Here is a 19,625-nt window from a genome sequence, read left to right on the forward strand (position 1 = left end):
AAAAGTTAAGAGTTATGTGAAACTCAGACACTGTTTTATGTAAACAGGCCAGTTTTTTTGTTGGGTGGAATGGATTGGATGATCTTCCCGAACACTCCTCGTGTCGTTCAGCTGCACACGGCCGGTGCAGTGCGCGGTGCTAGGATGGCGAGCCAAGCCCGAGGACCCAAGTGACTTCATTACACTTCATTCACATTTTCAAACACTTGATAGTGAACATTAAAGAAAATTTGTGGACTTTAAGATTATTTGAGTAAAAAGGACACTTTTATTTTATTTTATTTTTTTTGAAAGAAAGGACACTCTACAAAGATACTGAAAAGGGTTAAACTTTAATTGGTTGGATTACTGTTATTTAATTTTGATAATTTCTAAGTGGTTTTGATATTCATTTATTGTTTCTGCTACAGAGAATTGTTATTTTTTATTTTTTTGTTGATTGTTAAAGGGTATACTATTGGTGTAAAATAACCTAGAGGTTTAATTGGATAACACTAATTATAACAATACTTACCTTTAATTAATAATTCATCAGACATAGAAGGAAGAAATAATTAATTAGTTATAAAATACCTATAAATAGATTAAAATAATAAAATAATACTTACCTTAACTGCATAAATACATCTAAAATAAAGAACACCGGTGATTAGTGTGGAGAAATAATAGTAATTAGTATAATATTAAATATACAGAGTGAAATACAAAGGGAATACTTACCATTTTTTTGTATTGGTGACCAAGGTTATTGAAGGTTGTTTGAATTTCTTTTGGAAAACCAGTAACTGTGAATTGTTTGTTTATTTATTTTCAGAATTTATTTTTGTTAGTGTTTTATTTATCTACTGGTATTGATTCTGACATTTTAATACATGTTATTGCTGCCCAAATTCTGGTCTCATTTCTTCCATGTGTATTGCTCCTAGAGCGAACCTAACTGGTCCTAGAGTTATCCTAATTATTTTATCAAGTAACACTCATTGTAGTGGTCGTGTAATTGGGTCTATATATCTGTGGTGCTACATTTGTATATTGGTTAAACATTATATTTAAGGTCCGAATAAAAACGACCGCTGTGAGAACTGCCTTGTTCTTTGTTTACTTCCGTTCAGAGGGGGAGCCAAGACATGACGTGGACAAAGTGGGCGGGACTGGACGCGCTGGACGTCCAACTCCGCCTTCCCGCAGGCTGCAGTCAGTACTTGGGATTAGCCAGGCTCGCTGATGGCGGACACGTGTGGCCAAGTACTCCTGGGGTCCGGGCTAACGGTCCTTTCCCACCCGCTTATGTACATCAAGGTGCTGGTGCAGGTACGGCCGCTGCTGACGAGCTTATTACTGAACGCTTAGCTGGCTGGGCGCTAACCGCCGCTGGGTCCGCTGTAGCTGCGGAGGAGGAGCCGCTGCTGGACACAGAGAGAGCTAGCTAACATGCTAACAAACCTAGATTAGCTAGATATCTGACAGGCGTTAGCCGGTGTGCTGTCAATGTGTGCTACCCATCGATATGTGCTTCTTGCCACCAGTGCGCATGCGTGGGCCCACATTTTTTAAAAAAGTTTTTAATCATGTTTTTGTGTGTTTTAACCCTTTTAGACCCCTTTTAGATGCTTTTTCGGTTAATAATCACTGGCAACTAAAACCCCAAAACTTTAAAGTACATATGGTTATTGTAAATAATATTTACAGTGGCATTGTTTTTTTTAGGCCAAAACTTAATGTTACTGTATGAAAGCTGTAATAGTCTGTAATTAAAAGTAATATGCTGTGACCTCTCTGTAATTTTACAATCCTACTAATCACATCTATTCTCTTAATTGTTCCCTGTTCAAATTTTACTGCTTTTTCTGCTATTTTTACGCTTACATATAGTTAGTTACACTATGGTAGCACGATTTGACAGGGTAGCACAAATCGTCAACACATCTGCTAGCTAGCTGTGGTTTTGGGGGGTATAATCAGAGACACTGCAGCGTTACAGTAGTACAACAACAGTAGCTTAGCTATATTGTATTGTGTTTATCTGTACAGGCAGCTGGTCAGATGCTAACTTATCTAGGTTAAATTCCTAGCTAAATAATTTACCTCTCTTCAGGGCTATGTTAAATAGCGTAAGGCAGGGACTGTGTAGTGATAGCAGGCTGGCTGATGCTATCATGCTGCACTTGTCATGACAAAGGTCATGTAAATGAAACTGTGTAGCTTAGCTTAGCTATCTTTTAAGAACCTGTCACAGCAGTTTAAACAGTTTGGTTAGCTAACGCGTGGTTAGCTAGCTAACTGGCTAGAAGTTCCTGTGTAAACGTAAACTAGCTAACTAAGGGCAGCTTTCTTTGTTTAGCTAACCTAAGCTTTTTAGGTTAGCTAACTTAGGCTTTAACTGCTAGGGACCTGGAGCTAATGTTAGCTACTGTTATTAGCTAACCTAGCTATCTAGCTAGTTTTCCGGTGTTGTGTTGATTTCTGCTATCCTGTCAAAACGTGCAACCATGGTGCATATTTGTAGATAACGCAGCTCACATTAAATATCTTGTTAAACAGCTGGTAGCTCAGGGTGTTTTTATAGGTTAAAGGCACAATATCATGTTATATATGTTCCCAGTAGAATATTTGGCCTAGCCAAATGGCTTAAATCACTATCCTGTCCTATATCTGCTAATTGTTGTGTCGCTTATATTTACGCTTTAGCAAACTAGAATCGTTTGTAATTTGTTAAAATGAATAACACTTAGTCATAATCATAATGAGTTATTATATTTAAAGAAATAAACGCACGTAAATATTGTGGCGTCTGTGTGTGTGTGTGTGTGTGGCTGCTGTGTGCCTGTCTCTATGTGCCCGCCTCTGTGTGCCTGTGTGTGAGTGGATGTCAGGTGTGGGGCCTCCCTTTTAGGTGGGGTTATGCAGAGTGGTGGGCACCACTCTGAATCTACCATCCGGTAGATTCCTAGTTGGTTGAGTGACCTTAGTGCTGTTTATGCTGTGTGAGCAGTTGGGTTTCGCTCTCCTAGCCTTGTTAAAGGCTATAAGTGAGTGGCAAGCCTGTTAATAAAGAGCTGTTGAGTACTTGCAATGAGTCTCACGAGTCCTCCTTCCTCTTCCACGCCACATTTGGTGTCAGAAGCGGCCCTGCTGGATGATATGGAGCTGCTGGCAGGGGAAATCGAACGTCTGAAGAGGATAACGGCGGACGAGGGGCAAGACTCACCAGCGGAGTGGACCCAGACCGGACGGCGCCAGCAGGGTGTCCGAAGGTCGAGCCCGCGGAACCGATGGCGCGAGGACGGCGGCGCCTGCTCCCAGAGTGGACGGCGCGATGATGTCAGCGCCGGCTCGCGGAGCGCATGGCATGGAGTCGGTGGCGCCGGCTCCCAGAGTGGACGGCGCGCTGACGGCGAGCTTGACGGCTCATCCCCGCCTGTCATTCTATGACGGCAGCGCTGACTGGACGGCCTTCGAAGCCCAGCTGGAGATCGTGCGGGCTGGACGGATGCTGAGACGGCGGCCAACCTCTGTCTGGCGCTGCAGGGAGACGCACTGAGGGTGCTGATCGAGCTTCCCGCGGAGTGCCGCAGCGAGCTGTCTGACTTGACGCGGGCGCTGAGAACCCATTTCAGCCGTCAACCTTCCGAGGCGGCCGCCAAAATGCTAGTGGCAGACCGGCGCCGGCAGCGGGGAGAGACTTTGGGCGTGTTGGCATCTGAGATGGCTCTGCTAACCCGCCAAGATTATCCGGCATTTCCGCGAGCGGTTCAGAGAAGTCTCGCGCTGGATAATTTCCTGCGCGCCCTAGAGCCAGACGAGCTGCGCATACATGTGAGACTGGCCGACCCACAGACCCTGGAGGCCGCGGTGGAGGTGGCTGAGCGGTCCGAACTCATCCTGTCCAGCCATCCGGAACCGTGGGGGGCGTCGCCCGGAGCCCATGATCCACCGAGATGGAGGCGGAGCCGGCCTGGGGCGCAACTGGAGTGCTGGCATTGCGGGGGGCGTGGCCACAAGCGAGCGCAGTGTGGCCGGCCGGGAAACGGAGCCGGGACCACCAAGTGAGGGTTACGGTGGCCCCAGGGATTCTAGGCTTACCCTCGGAACCTGATCACGGAGCTGTCGGACCCGGCGGCTATTTTCTGAAGTGCACGCTGAATGGAGTGACGGTGGACGCGCTGGTGGACACGGGCTCGTCAGTATCGCTGATAAAGCCTGAGCTCGCGAGGGGTGTGGCAGGCGAGTTTGTGGTGGACTACAGCCGGCGCATCGCGCTCTCTTGAGTCACCGGAGATCCCATCGCTCTCCTGGGATTAACGGAGCTGACAATTGATGTTGACAAGGGCCCCTTTCAGCAGGAGTTCTGGGTTGGGCACATCAATGATCCGTGCATTCTGGGCAAGGACCTGCTCGCACGCGTTGGTGCCGTCATTGATTGTGCACGGGGCTCGGTTCTGGTGACTGGACTCCCCGTAGAGGAACATGACGAGTGCGGGGTAAGTGAGCCGTTGGGGGGGGGGATGCGTGTGATTCGGTGCACGTTATGTTCGAGGGTCCGTTAGATGCGGGGTTAATTATCGATCCAATAGAAGAGATGCTGGAGCGCAGTTGTGTGGGCTTATCAGAGCCCCAACAACTGCGCTTACGCGACCTGATTGAGCGTTTTCGCGCTAGCTTAGCTGTGTCTTAGCATGAGTGTACTAGGACTTGCCTGGCGTTTCATTCTATAAACACAGGTGACGCCCAGCCCATCAGGCTGAGACCGCACCGTCTGGCATTACCGAAACCGGTAGCGGCTGAGCAGTTAGTCCGTGATATGGCAAGTGCGGGCGTTATTGAGCCTTCGAGCAGCCTGTGGTCGGCCCCGGTGGTACTTGCAAAAAAGAAGGACGGGAACTGGCGTTTTTGCGTTGATTATCGCCGACTTAACGCCGTCACGAAGCTCGACTCTTATCCGCTTCCCAGGATCGACGATACGCTAGATCAGCTATCGGGCTCAGCCTGGTTCAGCTCGCTAGATTTGAGGAGTGGGTATTGGCAGGTGTGTGCGCCGCCAAGAAAGGCCCCGCGAGGGCGCCCCGCGCCCCACTTCACCCCTATCAGTGTGGCGGCCGGATGGAGCGGGTGGCCTTGGATGTGTTGGGCCCCTTCCCGGTGATGGACTCTGGGAACCGCTATGTCTTAGTGGCGATGGACTATTTTACGAAGTGGCCGGAGGCCTACGCGGTGCCGGACCAAGGGGCGGTCACTACTGCGGATGTCCTGGTGCGGGAGTTCTTCTGCAGATTCGGGGTTCCGGAGGAGCTGCATAGCGACCAGGGGAGGAACTTCGAGTCGGAGGTCATGGCGGAGGTCTGCCGCATCTTGGGCATACATAAGACCAGGACGATGCCCCTTCATCCACAGAGTGACGGGCTGGTGGAGCGTTTTAATCGCACGCTGGCAGCGCAGTTGGACATGGTGTCGAGCAAGGGCCAGCGTGACTGGGACAAACATCTACCAGTCGTGCTGCTGGCCTGCCGCTCGGCCGTGCAGGAGACGACAGGATTCACGCCGGCCCTGCTTATGTTTGGTCGCGAGCTGAGGACGCCGGTGGCTCTGGCTTTCGGGGCGCCTCCTGATGGGGGCGAGCACGCTACGGACGCGCCCACTTTCGTTCCGCATCTTCTGTCCTCACTGGATTTAGCGCACGGGCTCGCGCGCTCGAACCAGTCTGCTGCCGGACGGAAGCAGAAACGCGCGTATGATACGCGCTGCTTTGGGGAGCCTTTATCTGTGGGGGCGAGGGTTTGGCTGTACAACCCTCAGCGTAAGAAGGGACTGTGCCCGAAGCTTCAGTCGGCATGGGTGGGTCCGTGCTTGGTGCTGTCCAGGCTTGGGGAGGTGGTGTACAGGATCCGGTGGGGCAGGCGCAGAATGATTGTGCACCGGGACAGGCTGGCCCCATATAGGCCGAAACTGCTGGACACTGGGGACGGCGGTGCAGAACCTGCCGGCCCTGCACCTGAGCCTGACCAGAACTCTGACTCTGTGGAACCACTGGCGGGTGGCGCTTTGCCCGGCCCCTCCAGGCTGCCGCGGGTGAGGAGGCCGCCCGCCCGTCTTCAGGACTTTGTGTGTGACTGATTGTAAAAAAAAAAAAAAAAAGTGTTTTGTTGTTCATGGAGTTATTGTTGGGTTTGTGGGGTCGCCGGGACGGCTGACCCTTGAGGGGGGGGGCTATGTGGCGTCTGTGTGTGTGTGTGTGTGTGGCTGCTGTGTGCCTGTCTCTATGTGCCCGCCTGTGTGTGAGTGGATGTCAGGTGTGGGGCCTCCCTTTTAGGTGGGGTTATGCAGAGTGGTGGGCACCACTCTGAATCTACCATCCGGTAGATTCCTAGTTGGTTGAGTGACCTTAGGGCTGTTTATGCTGTGTGAGCAGTTGGGTTTTGCTCTCCTAACCTTGTTAAAGGCTATAAGTGAGTGGCAAGCCTATTAATAAAGAGCTGTTGAGTACTTGCAATGAGTCTCACGAGTCCTCCTTCCTCTTCCACGCCACAATATTTTTAATTGTAGATCAGCGCATGCTCCGAGCTGCTAGGTAGCACATATCGACGGGTAGCACAAATCGACATAACACAGCGAGGCGCGTCCTTTGGTACTAAGGTTATTGCGCTCGGTTTTAGCTAACTGCCACAATAAACCACATTTTTTATATAAAATATATATCAAATAATATAACCTAGCTTACAAGCTGTCTAGAACAGTTCCACATGTGGCTGTGTGGATATGAGCTATTGGTGTATGGCCAGTTTCATTCAGTCTTAGCCCGTGTTGAATCTGATAGCTAGTGGTAGTGTCACCTCTAACATGAATCTGCTCTAATACTGTTATTTAAAAACTCCCAGCAATTTCTCTATGTGGTCTGATATAATTATAATAAAAATAATAATAATAATAATACAAAACAAGATGTTATATTTTCTTGTGTGTATCATTTGTTAATAGTACTGCTTTATAATAATGTGAATTACTTTAGTACGTTAGTGTTCTGCATTACACTGCCTGTTAAAAAGTTGTCCATTAGCAATGCTGTATGGCCCAGACAAGCTCAGGGTTCATACGGTCGTGAAGAAAAATATTTTGAAATGGCTGTTTCCAGGCCTGGATAAATTTTGGAAAAATAAAAATAACCTGAAAGGTGGGGAAAAAAGTCATGGATATTTTTTTCTACAAATCTTTGTGTTTCTGTTTATTGATGGAGAAAATCTATTTTGAGCTAACAAATATGTCATCTTAGAGTTAATTTGGTTATTTAGTCCTACACAATGGAGCTCTCAGGATCTGACACACATTTTATTATTAAAGTTTGTGTGTCAGCATTTTTAAAAGATTCATTTTAGGCCTACTATAATCAATTTTGGTTATAGTTTTAGTTGCTTTTTGATTTTATTGTCCATGTCTGCACTGATGTTTTGGTCATGAAAAATCGTATGCATAAAAAATTTGTCTTGAAGACATGGAAAAGTAAAAAAAAAAAAATCATGGAAATGTGTTGGTTAAAAGGTGTATGAAACCTGCAAGCTGCTTTTTTATTTTCTCATTTACTGCTCTTCACCGGTCAGACCTCTTAATTTTTTTCTTCACTTTAGTCCAATGTTAAGGTGAGTTAAGGTGTTGTTGCCATGTGGGTCAGCCAGACGTCTTCTTGTAGCAGTTTTCTCCAGTTTCCAAAAGTCTTTTGAGGGTGTAGGAAACAGTACTCAACACTCACTGGCTTCATCTATAATTTCTCTTAAAGACTTATACTTTACATTGTTAAGAGAGAGTTGACCCTTAAAGGCCATGGCAATTTACTGCAAACATTTGTACACTTGATTTTGTACCCTTTCACCAATTAAAAAGCTTGTGTTCTTGTATAAATCATTTTGGGGCTGATGTGGAATTGCTGTAGCTTTTCTTTTATAAGAGGTATCTGCTGAGTAATAGAAGATCTGAAAACATTAAAACACTCCTTAGGATAAAAAAAAAGATTTTCACTCCCACTTACAGATGTTTTTATGCCTGCTAGCTGCTTATCTTTTAGAGGATTTTATTATTGAACGTAAAACATTTATCAGTCATCAGAGGTTTCTCATTACATTGGGAAAACTGATTTTGTGACCAAGATGGGGCGATGTGTATTGGAATATAAACAGTCTAACCTCTGTTTCAGGTGGGACATGAACCTCTTCCACCCACTCTAGGCCGGAATTTGTTTGGCAGACAGGTGTATCAGCTTCCAGGCCTATTTGCTTATGGTAAGATTTTGCATACTGTTTTGTGCAACTTCTTTTTATTTCCATGTAATCAGTTTGATTGTACAGCCTGCTAATGTCCTGCTGCAGGTGTGTTGTTTTGCATAGTGATCTACAAAGATACATTTGTATGCATTGTTAATATAGAACTGTTGTTGCCTTTCTATAGATTTGTTTGTTGATTAAAGCTTAAGGCTGTAGTAGCAGTTGCAGGACATGCTGGTTATTCTTGAATTCGGTCTTTTACCTTGAGCTACTCCAGTCAGACAAAAGCAAAATGTCTGATTTAATGCTCACAGCATGGTTTACTTGTTAGATTTAGGCTTAATCTGATAAAAGCTTTTGGTCCAGATCATTATTGGCTCAGACTCTTTGGACATGTAATCCCGTTGGACTAAAGCGCATATAGCGATTTTGCTACAGTAGGGATGCTCAATTACATTAAAGTCATATTGGAATTGATACATGCTTTAAAATGATTGGCATCAAATATGTCCCTGATATTTCACAATGAACTCAATGCTTGGACTAGTGGAGCCGGTTGCACCTGCTGTGCATAAGTTTGAAGGTTTTCTAAACAAAAACAGGATGCGCTGCTCAAACTAGTTTATATGTAGAGCTTTTTTTTAGACTATTTAAACCTATCCCAAAGTACTTAAAATCATTGGCCAAGTAAATAATTTACCTCCAGGTGTATTTATGGTGGTGGTTTAAATTTGCAGAAATTGCAGAACTAATTCCGTGGTTTTGTTTTGTCAGAAACTGTTATGTCACATTTTATTGTTGCTGGATAAGCGGAGACAGTTCTCATGGGTTTGTTATACACCTGAAGTAAATTTTTTGAGCTTACTTGTAAACTAAAACTAATACCGACTTGTGTGATCAATGCATGCTAATTGGCTAATATGTTTTTTTTTTTAATTAGTATATACTGTCTTGTATTCTTGGCTGTTAAATTAAAAGTGGGACTCTTCATATACTTATTGATATCAGCAACATCCTACAATTTTTATATTGGTGTGTTCCTTTAGGGATAGCTGCTGTCTTGACTTCAAAACAAACAAGTAACCGAAAAAAGATTTTAAAATGAAATAAATACAGATCTCTGCTCATCCTGCTCATACACGGATTATGATGTAAGGTCAGACAATGAAGAGTGAGTGTAAATTGGACTTTAAAAATGTCTTCTTTTTTTAAAAAAGGTCTTGTGAAAGTCTTTATTGTATCTAAGATTCTTAAACTTGTGTAAGTGTTTTAGTAGTTTGCTCTAGTTGTTCAGTGTACGTGTGTTGTTATGGTGTTATTTTGCTGTGTCTTAAATTTCTGTGCTTTAAACAGAATGCCATATATTTTTTTTTTTTTTTTACAGCAAAACACATAATAAAGATCGATGGAAAATCCGGCCTGTTCAACGGCCTCGCCCCCAATCTTGTTGCAAGGACCATTGGCACTGTTGTTCAGAGAAAAGTGTTGCAGGTAAGATTCAGGATTCTCTTCACTGTTTAAATTTAGTCTTTACCCAAGCAGAGCCATGCCGCTCATCAGTAATATAAGAAAGTGTGCATCATGACTGTGTTATGGACCAGCATGATAATGGAGATCAGATCATTCATTTGTGAATGAATGTATGAATCAGTTCGAAAGCTTTGCATTGACCTTAACTCTAGTTTGGTGCCAGCGACAGCTCCGAAGGTTATTTATGCTCTGCTTTTATTAACTGAACTTTTTTTTTATCCTCCCCAGAAATACCAAGAGAGCAATTTAGAGGCAAGCCCATCCTGACATTTGCTTTATATTATTACGTTGCAGCAGCATTAACTAGAATAATGTTTATAGTATCTTCACAATAAATATCTGTACAGTAATTTAAACTTATTTTAAGGTCTCCTAGCTCTTTGTGTACTGATTGCAGTCTACTCTTGAATTTTGCAGCAATATTTGTGGTAATAAATGTGCATGTATGCATAGTTTTCTGATAATGCTTTAACTTTTTAAAAATCTAGCTTAGTTTTGAATTTTCTCAAATATTTTTTCTGTCACTGTATTAAACAATACAAATACCAGCATTGGCATACGAGTGCATTTACAAAGGTGTGTAGACAAGCAATCAAGACAAAACTTCAATAACAGACATGTCTGTGCCTCTGCACTATGCCATGATAAATAGTAGCATATTCATTGTAGTATGCTTGGTGTAATGGTCATAATAGTAATATAATAGTGCATATAGTATCTGCTTTTAAAATTGGCCTGAGCATTTTGCATTTAACTGTATTGATATGTCACAGATTTACATGTTTAACTCAGAAATAATGACAAAGCCTATATTGCAAGTATGATTTTGTGGGAATGCTTGTGATTGCAAGTTTTTGAGGGACTGGTAACTACTAAGTAGTAACATTTACCCATGAGCACTGATTGATTAACGCAAGGCAAGTTATATTGTGCATTTTAAACAAAAGGCAATTTATACAAACAAAAAAAATTGGAAATTGCAGTTCCCACAGAAAGTGTGATTGCAGCTCAGCAGTGTTGCTGTGCTGAAGGTGTTGATTGTTAGGTTGTTGCTAGGTGTGATATAGCTCTTGTTTGATGTTGACGCCCAGTTTGATGTGATAAGTGAACATCGCACAATTCATTCTTAAGATGCAAAATCATATGATGATGATGTTATGAAATGTATGCAAGTCAGATAGGTGCAAATAGCATAAAGTATAAACCTATGATGTTAGTTCTATGAAAAGTGTGAACTACACTAACTACTGTTTGGGTATCAGAATTGTATTTATTATTATTTTTATATATTTTTTTAAGTTTACTGTGTGAATATTATTGCACTTATCTAAATGCTCCATACAAGCTTAAATATTAGATTCTACTACAAGCTGTGCTTCAGAATTTGGAATAAAATGAGCATATTAAAACACACCTCGGGGAAAAAATGAGACCACTTAAAAAATAATCAAAAGGAAGAAAGATGATAACAATCCATCAAACCAAGCTGAACTGCTTGAAGTTATCCAAAAGCAGTGTGTAAGACTGGTGGAGAAGAACATGTCAAGATGCATGAATGCTGTGATTATTTTATGAATAACTTTATGAAACTTTATGAATATGAACTTTTTTCTTTGCATTATTTAGGTCATTTTCTGCAAATACACGCTCTTAATGGCAATAATTTTATTTAGAGTTTGGCAGAAATGTTGTCTGTAGTTTATAAAATAAAACAACAACAACAACGTTCATTTTACTCAAACCTATAAATAGCAAAATCAGGAAAACTGATTCAGAAACTGAAGTGGTCTCTTATTTTTTTTCTAGGGCTGGACCCGAATATTCGGGTATTCGGATATTCGTTCGTTGAGTAGGTATTCGGTTTTTAATTTTGGTATTCGGATATTCGTTTTTTTTCTCCTTTCCAGAGTTCCACCTCACTCTAACCACTTCTGTTTTCGCGGGTCCTGTCAGAATATCTTGCGCGCGGGACAGAACTGAACTGTTATTGGCTGGAGCGGGAGTTTAATCCAGACGATGCGGGAGCAAATTAATAAATAGTTAAGAAAACTGTAATGATTGTAGAAAAAAAAAAAACCTAAAGAAAACTCTCAACGCGCAGGATGGACCGACACACACACGCACACACCGATGGTGCACTATTCAGCGCTGCTGTTTTAATAAATATATAAGTAAATTTGAAGCATTAAATGTAGTTTATTTAATTTATATTAGGAACGTGGGGCGGGAGCGGCAGAAATGTGTATGTGGCGGGCGGGCGCGGGATTAAAAGAAGCAATTTTTTTGCGGAGCGGTAACGAGACAGAAACGCGGGAGCGTGGAAGAGTGGGTTTAAAAATCAGTCTCGCGCAGACCTCTATTATACATGATAAAAAAAACGAAACTGATTTATATAATAAAACGTAAGGGTAATGTGGCAACAGTAGGGGCTAAATCGGTTACAAAAGCCTGGCCTACAAAAATGATGTCTGAACGAATTTCCTCTTATCTAATATAATTTAAAATGGTTTAAAAATATAAAATAATTTCTAAGCAAACGAAATATTTAATATTGAGCTTATAGCCCAAGTGCAAAAATACAAAATCAGTAATACGGCTATGCCCTCCTTAAACCGAAATAGACCAAGTACAATAACGTCATTAACAATGACTTTCCTCTACTCTAATATAATTTAACATGGTTTAAAAATATAAAATAATTTCTAAACAAACGAAATATTTAATATTGAGCTTATAGCCCAAGTGCAAAAATACAAAATCAGTAATATGCCCTGCACCGAAATAGACCAAGTACAGTTTACAATGACTGTCCTCTAATATAATTAACAATGTTTAAGAATATAAAATACTTCCTGAACAAACGTTTTTTTTTGTTTGTTTTTTTAAGCAAATAGCCTAAGTGTGAAAACACAAACAGCAATTTACTGGGCTGGCTTGCGCAGCAGAGAAACCGTGCAGCAGCAGCAGCCTCGGTGTGGGGCAGCAGAAATTCCGGGATGAAAACACAAAGAAATCTGGGCTAAAAACACAGAAAAAATATGGGGTGAAAACACGAAAATATGGGGGATAAAAACACCAAACACCGGGTTGAATATGTCTTGTCGGTCAGAGCAAATTGAACATTTTTCAGTGGATTAAAGGGGCCGTGATTTGCTTTTTTAATTTATTTTTTTTACCTCTTTTTTTAAAAACGAATATTCGAATATTCGCTTCGAATCAGTGCCGAATATCCGGAGCTCAAAAAACGCTATTCGGGCCAGCCCTATTTTTTTCTAGAGTTGTGTATTGGACAGACTGTATAGTAAAATCTTACTGTTTTTTTCCCTCAGGTTATGAGCAGTAGCCAGAAGAAAGAGGAAGGCTCGTTGCCACATGTAATCAATGAGGTAAGTCACTCCTTTATCTTCACTGATTTGCCTGGTTGTGTACTTCGTTCATTCAGTGTGTATGCTAGTACCTTTCACTTCACTTATTTTAACTGTTAACAATTGTAATGTTTTGAACATTTGAGATTGGTGTCTAGTTTGGTCTGATTGATCATGGACCAACTAAACCATCAAACTCAAACACACACACAACCCTGTGCTTTTCTCCATGAGGGGTATAAAATATTTGTGCACTGGTCAAATTATATCTTGAATTAATTTTCTTAGTAAAAATGTTTAAGCCTTATCCAGATGAGATTAGTTTCTTAGTAGGTCCTAGGGTGATTTTCTCTTTTATGGGGTCCTGCGTGATTTTATTCACGTCCAGAAAGTCCATGTATGTTTTTACAGGCTGAATTACCTACTGTTTTTCGTTGAACTCCGGTAATTTTATTCCCGCTCTGACACACATTTCTGAGTTTCGTTACCTCGCGTTTTATAAAATAGCTTTTTGTCCACTGCCACGCACCGTAGTTACACTTTGGGCGCCCGTTTCCACAGAGATCCACGTAAACATAACAGCGAGTGGAAACGGAGGAGCTAATAAACGTGATGTCATGTGACTGAGAAAACCAAAAAACTCACTGGCCCTCCTGTTTTTTCAATTGCAGTCCAGATGCAAGAGTTTTATCACTAAGTGTGAAATATTTTTCACAGATGTCCTCCTGAGACAATAATACCCTCCGGAGAGGATTTATATTTGTCATTTATTTACTTGTCTATACTTTTGTATTATCTGTCTTCACTCAAAATAAATTATATTTATCAACATTACAGACAACCAAGGAGATGATCGCACGCTCCTGTGCCACAATAGTCACACACCCATTCCATGGTAATATTCTTACATTTTTATTTGTTTTTGTAAAATTGTCATTTTGTCAATTGGATTTAAACTTTTTGGAATCATGCTTAGATAATGTATTATGTTCTATTGTCTGTTCTCAGTGATCACCCTTAGATGCATGGTCCAGTTTATTGGAAGAGAAGCAAAGTACAGGTAAATCTTTCTCTGTCTCTCTGTCTTACTCTCTCTTGCCCTCTCTATCTGTCTTTATTGCTTTTCTCCCTGTCTCTCTCACCCCTGTATTAATGTGCAAATATTGACATACTCTCTCACTCTTTTTAGTGGTGTCTTTGACTCCATCATCACAGTCTACAGAGAAGAGGGAATCCTTGGATTTTTTGCGTATGTACTAAAATAAACCTTGAAAATCAGCACTTTATTTTTTTTTCGGCTTGTGGAAATTTCAAGGGTTTCTTTTTCTTTTATCACATATTAATAACTGTGTGTCTGTGTTTAAATAGTGGCCTCATCCCACATCTTGTTGGGGATGTTCTCTCTCTGTGGATCTGCAACTTGCTCGCTCATCTCATCAATACATACGCAATAGATGACTCAGTAAGTCTGTGTACTAATGATGTGCATTTACTAGGACCATGTAACAAACTCAGCACTTTGTGAATTTGTAGGATATAAATAAAAAAAATCTAAATGCTAGTTTTGCGTTATTGTGCCAAGTCATGAAAAATCATACTCCTTAGTTTTTAAATTTTTGGCTTCTGTAACTAGTTATATTGTATGATAGTGTTTGTTGTGGTTATTGGTAATAATATTTTTCTATAATACACAGCCCCCTTTTTTATGAACTTCTTACAGTGTCAGTTTTTGTTATCTCTTGTAGATGAGTCACACAGATGAAATAAAGAACTGCTCCCAGGCTGTGACCGGGGTAAGTGTCATGGCCAGCTTAATTTTGAGAAAAATGTGTTTTGTTGGTTACCTGTCTAATACGTGTTTTTTCTATGGTTCAGTTTTTCGCCAGTATGCTGACATATCCATTTCTATTGGTGTCCAACCTGATGGCAGTTAATAACTGTGGGTGAGTAATGTGTTTGGTTTGTTATTGGACAGTAACCTTGGGATAATTCAGTAGATTATCACGATAATGTACATGTTTGAAAAAATCTAAATTAATAAAATGAAAATTTTGCTCATTGTCTGGTGGTATTGGTTCATTAATGAGTTCTTCAGTAAACCAATATTAAAGTGCTGCTTATTTGCCCTCTGTTGTAGGTTGGCTGGCGGTCTACCACCCTATGCTGCCGTTTACCCCACCTGGCTTGACTGCTGGAGTCACCTAAGCCGGGAGGTCAGTAACATGCATGCACACGCTGACTCACACTTGGACATTGTACTGAGGATACTCTATTATTGCCGTGCTTTCAGCCCTTATCCAATAGCCCAGGGCTTTAGGGAATGTCTAACTATTCCTGCATTCCAAATTTCTTTCTGTCTTTTTCTTTCTTTCTCAGGGCAATATGAGCAGAGGCAACAGTTTATTCTTCAGAAAGTTACCAGCGGGGAAGACATATGCCATTGAACAGAAGCGATTTTTCTGAATGGGACGCCAACAGTGTGGTCTTTAATTGTGTTAATATAAATGAATTGGCCTGATGGCCTTGGTCTGGGAACTCCTAATCCTTTGTATGCACTTGTTTACGATTACTTTTTTTTTTTCTTTTAATAATCTGTTTTGGTCAGCTTCTAAAATTATTGTTACATCTTACAGAAGTTTTTTTTTTCTCTCCATTTTGTTCACCAAAAGTTTGATTTAAGAACATACAGAGATTTATTTTAATATGTAGAGATTTGTATACATACCCTGAGAAAACAGACCTCAGTGGAAGTGTTTTAAAATCAGACCGGCTTTTGACAGTAAATAATAAAGAGCCAAAATACAATGCCACTGAATCGCCCTAAGAAAAAACAAATAAATGAAATAAATAGATTTAAACAGTCTCTCTTAACCCCGTTCCCATTGCTTCCTGTATCTGATGGGAAGGAGCTTATGACTCATGTACTTGTTGCCCAGCCATCATCCATACTGACTGACTGACAGACTGATTGACTGACCGATTGATTGATTGATTGTTGGACTAATAGAAAAGTTTCTCCTGTGCTGGAAATGTGCATGTAGCTGTTGAACTGAGTTTTGTTTAATGGCAGCCTGGCTGTCTGCCTGCTGCCTGTGTATGCCCACGTGTGTTCTCATGCAGCCCAAGAAGCTGAGACTCATGTGAGTGTGGGTCCAGGTTTGGGCCGTGGAGGAAACGCCCACAAACAGCTGAAACGGGTAGGAGTCTATGAAGTCCACTGGGACGAGCAAGGTGTGGTAGGAACTCCCTCTCCCTCCTCCTGCTCTCCTCGGCTCCTTACCTGTTCAGATGCAGTCGGGTCGTATATTTGTACTAACATTCTATTTGATCCAAATAAATTTAAGTATGCCTTTTGTCTGCCTGGTCGTGTGATCTCTCTAGAGTATTAATTACTGGGTAACTACACAAGTGAAAGTGTGGAGGCAAATGTGGTGCTCATAAGCACCCCCTAAAACAGGGGTGTCTGAACTTTGTTTGTTGGGGGCCAGAAGGAGAAATATCTCTGCAGTCACAGGACTTTGTAATAAAACAAATAATGAAATATACTACTCATAATAATACATTTTCTTGATTACTATAATTTTACTTAAGTAACTATATTTATCTATCTTTGACAGTGTTGTTTAAACTAAGATCTTTCATGTTCATGATGTTTTGTTTTATAATGTCTATTAATGATCGTACTATATTATACTATATACTGATTCCCGACAAATTAAACATACTTCTCTCTGAATAAAATTTTCCTAACGTTCCTGAATTTTTTTTTCGTTTAAAATTGGGTTTATGTCATATCGACTCCTAGCGTTCAAACTTTGAATCTCATTATAACCTTCTTAATAGCGGGCCAACTTTCATTTTATTTCTAAAACACCTCGCGGGCCGCTCCAAAAACAAGGAAACGGGCCGCAGTTTGGACACCCCTGCCCCAAAAGCACTTGTTGGTTGTTCTTATAAGATCAAACATTTGTAAAGGAAAATAACCATGAACTTGTTTTAGTTTTTTTAATTTATTTTTTGGTTTGCAACATTGTATACACCATGACTGCAAAATATATAAATATCACCACTTCATTTTCCCTTTTCTTACTAAATATTAATCTCGGATTGTGGCTTTGATGTAATATACAGTTTCTTAATTTATATTAAATTACCGACAAATTTACTTTCAAGCACCATAAAAGCTTTTAGATAAGCTGAGGCAAAAACTCGGCTTCCTGTACAGAAATAAATAATCATGCTTCACGCAAACAAGAAAAAAATGTGGAAGCATTAATTTACTTACGTATGCCAGATTATGGTGAGAAGTGATTTACAGATATGCCTCGTTCAGCGACTACACTCAAACCACTAGATTCTGTATATCACAAGAATTTAAAATGTTTTACTGTGCCCGTACAGCACACATCACTGTTTACTGTATGGAAATGTTGAAAAAGGTGGTGTTCTCACTGGTTTATATCATTAAATGTGCTCCTATGGGTTAATATAACACTAAAGAACTGTAACTAACTTACTGTAGATTAGTGATGGGCAGGTGAAGCCTCATTGGGTGTATGCCACATTTTCCAAACTGTAGCGACACTGTGTTGCTGTATCACTTAATGGTGACATCTGCTGGACTTAAAAAGTCATTGCAAGCAACTGTATGCAAGGCACTGCATCGGTCACGTGGTTTTCCTTAAAATGATACACGCACCGACACAGGGGTTCGCCTTGTTTGCTCGGTGCATGCGCCGAGGTTTCAGTGTTGTCAGACCCATCGCTACCAAACGATACAGGAACTGTATCGGTCAATGTGATACGCGCACTGACACGGGGTTTCGCCTTGATAGAGGTTTCAGGGTCGTTAGACCCATCACTACTGTAGATCAGTGCACTGTGTAGTACTTCACTGTGTGGTGAAGAGCTGGCGCTGGGGGGCAGCAGTTCAAACCTACTAAAATCACAAACCGGAGAAGAAGAGAGGAAAGGAGCCACAGCGGAGGAAAAGATGGCGTCTCTGAATGACAGATCCGTCCAATTTATCCGGTGGTGGGACTTGGAACAGGCTCATGCTGCCGCGCTGTAATGCTGAACCGCTTGGATATGCCCCCCAAACTCGCGGGTATCAAATGGCGATTATAGGGGTCCAAGCACCCACCGTGCGGTAACCCAGTTTTTGTCCGTTTTGATTTATTTACTTCGCCAGTGGTATTGAAACACAAAACGTTGGAGAACTTACTCCTATCCCACTTCTGACACCATGTTCAGTTTTACCGTTCAGTATAAACCTTCTGAAGAGCGAGAGACAACAACAGACAGATGTTTCAGGGCTGATGGTGATGGAATAGGTAAACGTGCTCTGGAGTCCACAGGTTCCTCTAGAACTCATTCTTGCTGTTTGGATGCATTCCTGCAGCACTTTACTGTCCTCAGCCTGTTCAGGATTCCCATCTTCTACATCTCAGAGAACCAACACAGCTGGTGCAGCTGAGGGTCGACAGCGACCCCTCCAACCACCGTCCTCTATTTAAAAACACTGGACCCCAAAACCATCCCTAAACACCACTTAACACACCAAATGAACCCCAACCCTAAACACACCCAAAACAACCCATACAAATACACACTTATATAATCAGTTACACACACATACAAGTATATACATACACTTACAGACTTACACACATGCATATCATCCCTTACAAAAAAGAAGATTATTCAAGAGTACTATTAGTTTAATAGTGACATACTAAATATAATTATACTTAAGTATACTTGAATTATACTGACAAGTATACAGAAAAGTCTAGGCATATTTGGCATATACTTGTACTTAATCTTTTGATCTAGATATACTTAACAAAAGTACAATTAAATTTTCTTACCTTATATGTAAACTATGCTTGACTTTCAGTTTGAGGTGGAATACCCTAGAGTAAATAGTACACAAGTGGCACTGAACCTGATCATTTAAAGTGTAATTAACCAACACAGAACAGATAAACTTTTGGCAGATTTTATTAAACCTATTCTTTCGAGGCGTGATAGTTTTGTAACAGGCTTTATTTATATCATAATCCATTACTACATACTGTGTGTATTTCATGCTTATTTTCATATGTGTAGACTAACAGTCTAATTAAAGAACAGTTACAACAGATATCCCAAGTTGCAAAAGTTGATTTCAGGGAGGTTATCACCCCCCACCCCCACCCCCTTCAAAAAAAACAAAACAAAAAAAACTTGCACACACACCAAAGGATAACGAAACTTTACTTTAATATTAATTAATTTAACTTTTTTGTTTAAATTAAATTTAGAGTATTCAGAGGTGAAATTAGTTTTATCTTTTTTCTTTTTGGAAGTCCCTGCCTCTGCTTTCCTTTTTTTTTTTTTTTTTTTGGAAAGAAAGCTTTTATTTGACAAAAATTGACAGTCACAATATCACAAAAAATGGCGCAATATCAAAAACATTTCATATTACAATAATTATTAATAT

At 41.1% G+C, this 19,625-nt stretch overlaps 3 protein-coding genes across 4 annotated transcripts in view; all 3 read left to right on the forward strand.

Annotated features, from left to right (window-relative positions):
* LOC125803863 (gastrula zinc finger protein XlCGF7.1-like) overlaps positions 1-19,625 on the forward strand; it is a 165,753-nt gene that overhangs the window by 75,715 nt on the left and 70,413 nt on the right. The gene's annotated exons all lie outside the window — the stretch shown is intronic.
* The window catches only part of LOC125803862 (gastrula zinc finger protein XlCGF7.1-like), a 102,156-nt gene that overhangs the window by 71,660 nt on the left and 10,871 nt on the right, over positions 1-19,625 (forward strand). The gene's annotated exons all lie outside the window — the stretch shown is intronic.
* On the forward strand, positions 835-16,494 carry LOC125803865 (mitochondrial carrier homolog 2-like). Its single transcript, XM_049482429.1, has 12 exons — positions 835-1,311; positions 8,180-8,264; positions 9,631-9,737; positions 13,106-13,162; positions 13,979-14,036; positions 14,150-14,201; positions 14,331-14,390; positions 14,510-14,603; positions 14,887-14,934; positions 15,017-15,084; positions 15,279-15,354; positions 15,518-16,494. The coding sequence occupies exons 1-12, from the start codon at positions 1,225-1,227 to the stop codon at positions 15,602-15,604; spliced, it is 879 nt and encodes a 292-aa protein (XP_049338386.1). The 5' UTR covers positions 835-1,224; the 3' UTR covers positions 15,605-16,494.

This window comes from Astyanax mexicanus, chromosome 8, assembly GCF_023375975.1.
Source record: "Astyanax mexicanus isolate ESR-SI-001 chromosome 8, AstMex3_surface, whole genome shotgun sequence".
Lineage (NCBI taxonomy): Eukaryota > Metazoa > Chordata > Actinopteri > Characiformes > Acestrorhamphidae > Astyanax > Astyanax mexicanus.

Excerpts from the sequence above, each read along its gene's own strand:
- LOC125803865 (XM_049482429.1), top strand. The coding sequence starts at position 1,225 with ATGGCGGACACGTGTGGCCAAGTACTCCTGGGGTCCGGGCTAACGGTC. Across the intron at positions 8,265-9,630 it reads TCCAGGCCTATTTGCTTATG|CAAAACACATAATAAAGATC; the intron begins GTAAGATTTTGC and ends TTTTTTTTACAG. Across the intron at positions 15,085-15,278 it reads ATGGCAGTTAATAACTGTGG|GTTGGCTGGCGGTCTACCAC; the intron begins GTGAGTAATGTG and ends CCTCTGTTGTAG.